The sequence below is a fragment of the Protobothrops mucrosquamatus genome, unplaced genomic scaffold (genome assembly GCF_001527695.2).
Source record: "Protobothrops mucrosquamatus isolate PMUCROS unplaced genomic scaffold, P.Mucros_1.0 scaffold4803, whole genome shotgun sequence".
Classification (NCBI taxonomy): domain Eukaryota; kingdom Metazoa; phylum Chordata; class Lepidosauria; order Squamata; family Viperidae; genus Protobothrops; species Protobothrops mucrosquamatus.
The window spans coordinates 24,303-25,487 of record NW_015390693.1 but is presented as its reverse complement, the minus strand read 5'-3'; the positions used below and the strand labels follow the sequence as shown (position 1 = coordinate 25,487).

Below are 1,185 nucleotides of genomic sequence, written 5' to 3'. Positions count from 1 at the left end.
GAAGGAAAGGAAGAAGGAAAGAGGGAGGGAGGCAGAAGAGGGGAAGGAAGGGAAGGAGGGAGGGAACAGGAAGGAAGGAGGGAGGGAAGGAGGGAAAGAAGGAAAGAAAGGAAGAAAGGAGGGAGAGAAAGAAGGAAAGGAAGAAGAAAGGGAGGGAGGCAGGAAGGGGAGGGAGAAGAGGAAATGAGGGAGGGAACAGGAAGGAAGGAAGGAAGGAAGGGTGAGGGAGGGAAGGAGGGAGAGAGAGAGAAAGAAGGAAAGGAAGGAAGAAAGGAGGGAGGGAGGGGAGGAAGGGAGGGAGAAGAGGGGAAGGGAGGGGAGGGGAAGGAGGGAGGGGGGAGGGAAGGAAGGGAGGGAGGGAGTTGAAGTCAATAAGAAATACTTAAATTGCTGCATTACCAGGTCGATCTGGTAGGCTTTGATGTGTGAGAGGATCAGCTCTGCAAGGAGAGGTACATCCCACTCAGTGGACGGATGGTCTGGAAGTTTCCTAGAAAAAAAATGAAGGATTCAAATAACTTGCAAGCCAAGAAGAAACTGTAATTCTAACACAAACTACACAATCAACAATCACATGGCTTTCAAAGATCTGAAGGGTTGCCCCGTAGAAAAGAGAGTAACGTTATTCTCTGGCCCCAAAGAGAAGGAGCAGAACCGATGGATTAAAACTACGTGGGAAGAACTTCAATAGGAGAGAAGGTCTATGCCTTATGGAGAGTCTCAGTCGTCCAGGTCAGGGGTAGGCAACCTTGGCTCTTTTATGACTTGTGGACTTCAATTCCCAGAATTCCTCAGCCAGCATGGGGGAACTATGGCCCCTTCATGACTGGTGGACTTCAACTCCCAGAATTCCTGAGCCAGCATGGGGAAACTGTGGCCCCTTCATGACTGGTGGACTTCAACTCCCAGAATTCCTGTGCCAGCATGGGGGAACTATGGCCCCTTCATGACTCGTGGACTTCAACTCCCAGAATTCCTGAGCCAGCATGGGGGAACTGTGGCCCCTTCATGACTCGTGGACTTCAACTCCCAGAATTCCTGTGCCAGCATGGGGGAACTATGGCCCCTTCATGACTCGTGGACTTCAACTCCCAGAATTCCTGAGCCAGCATGGGGGAACTATGGCCCCCTTCATGACTCGTGGACTTCAACCCCCAGAATTCCTGAGCCAGCATGGGGGAACTA

The 1,185-nt window shown here is 51.6% G+C and overlaps 1 protein-coding gene across 1 annotated transcript in view; it reads right to left on the bottom strand.

Annotated features, from left to right (window-relative positions):
* The window catches only part of PIGL (phosphatidylinositol glycan anchor biosynthesis class L), a 17,282-nt gene that overhangs the window by 5,470 nt on the left and 10,627 nt on the right, over positions 1-1,185 (bottom strand). The window contains exon 3 of the mRNA XM_015828697.2: positions 400-490. Coding sequence (XP_015684183.2) covers positions 400-490 — 91 coding nt within the window. The remainder of the gene's footprint in view (positions 1-399; positions 491-1,185) is intronic.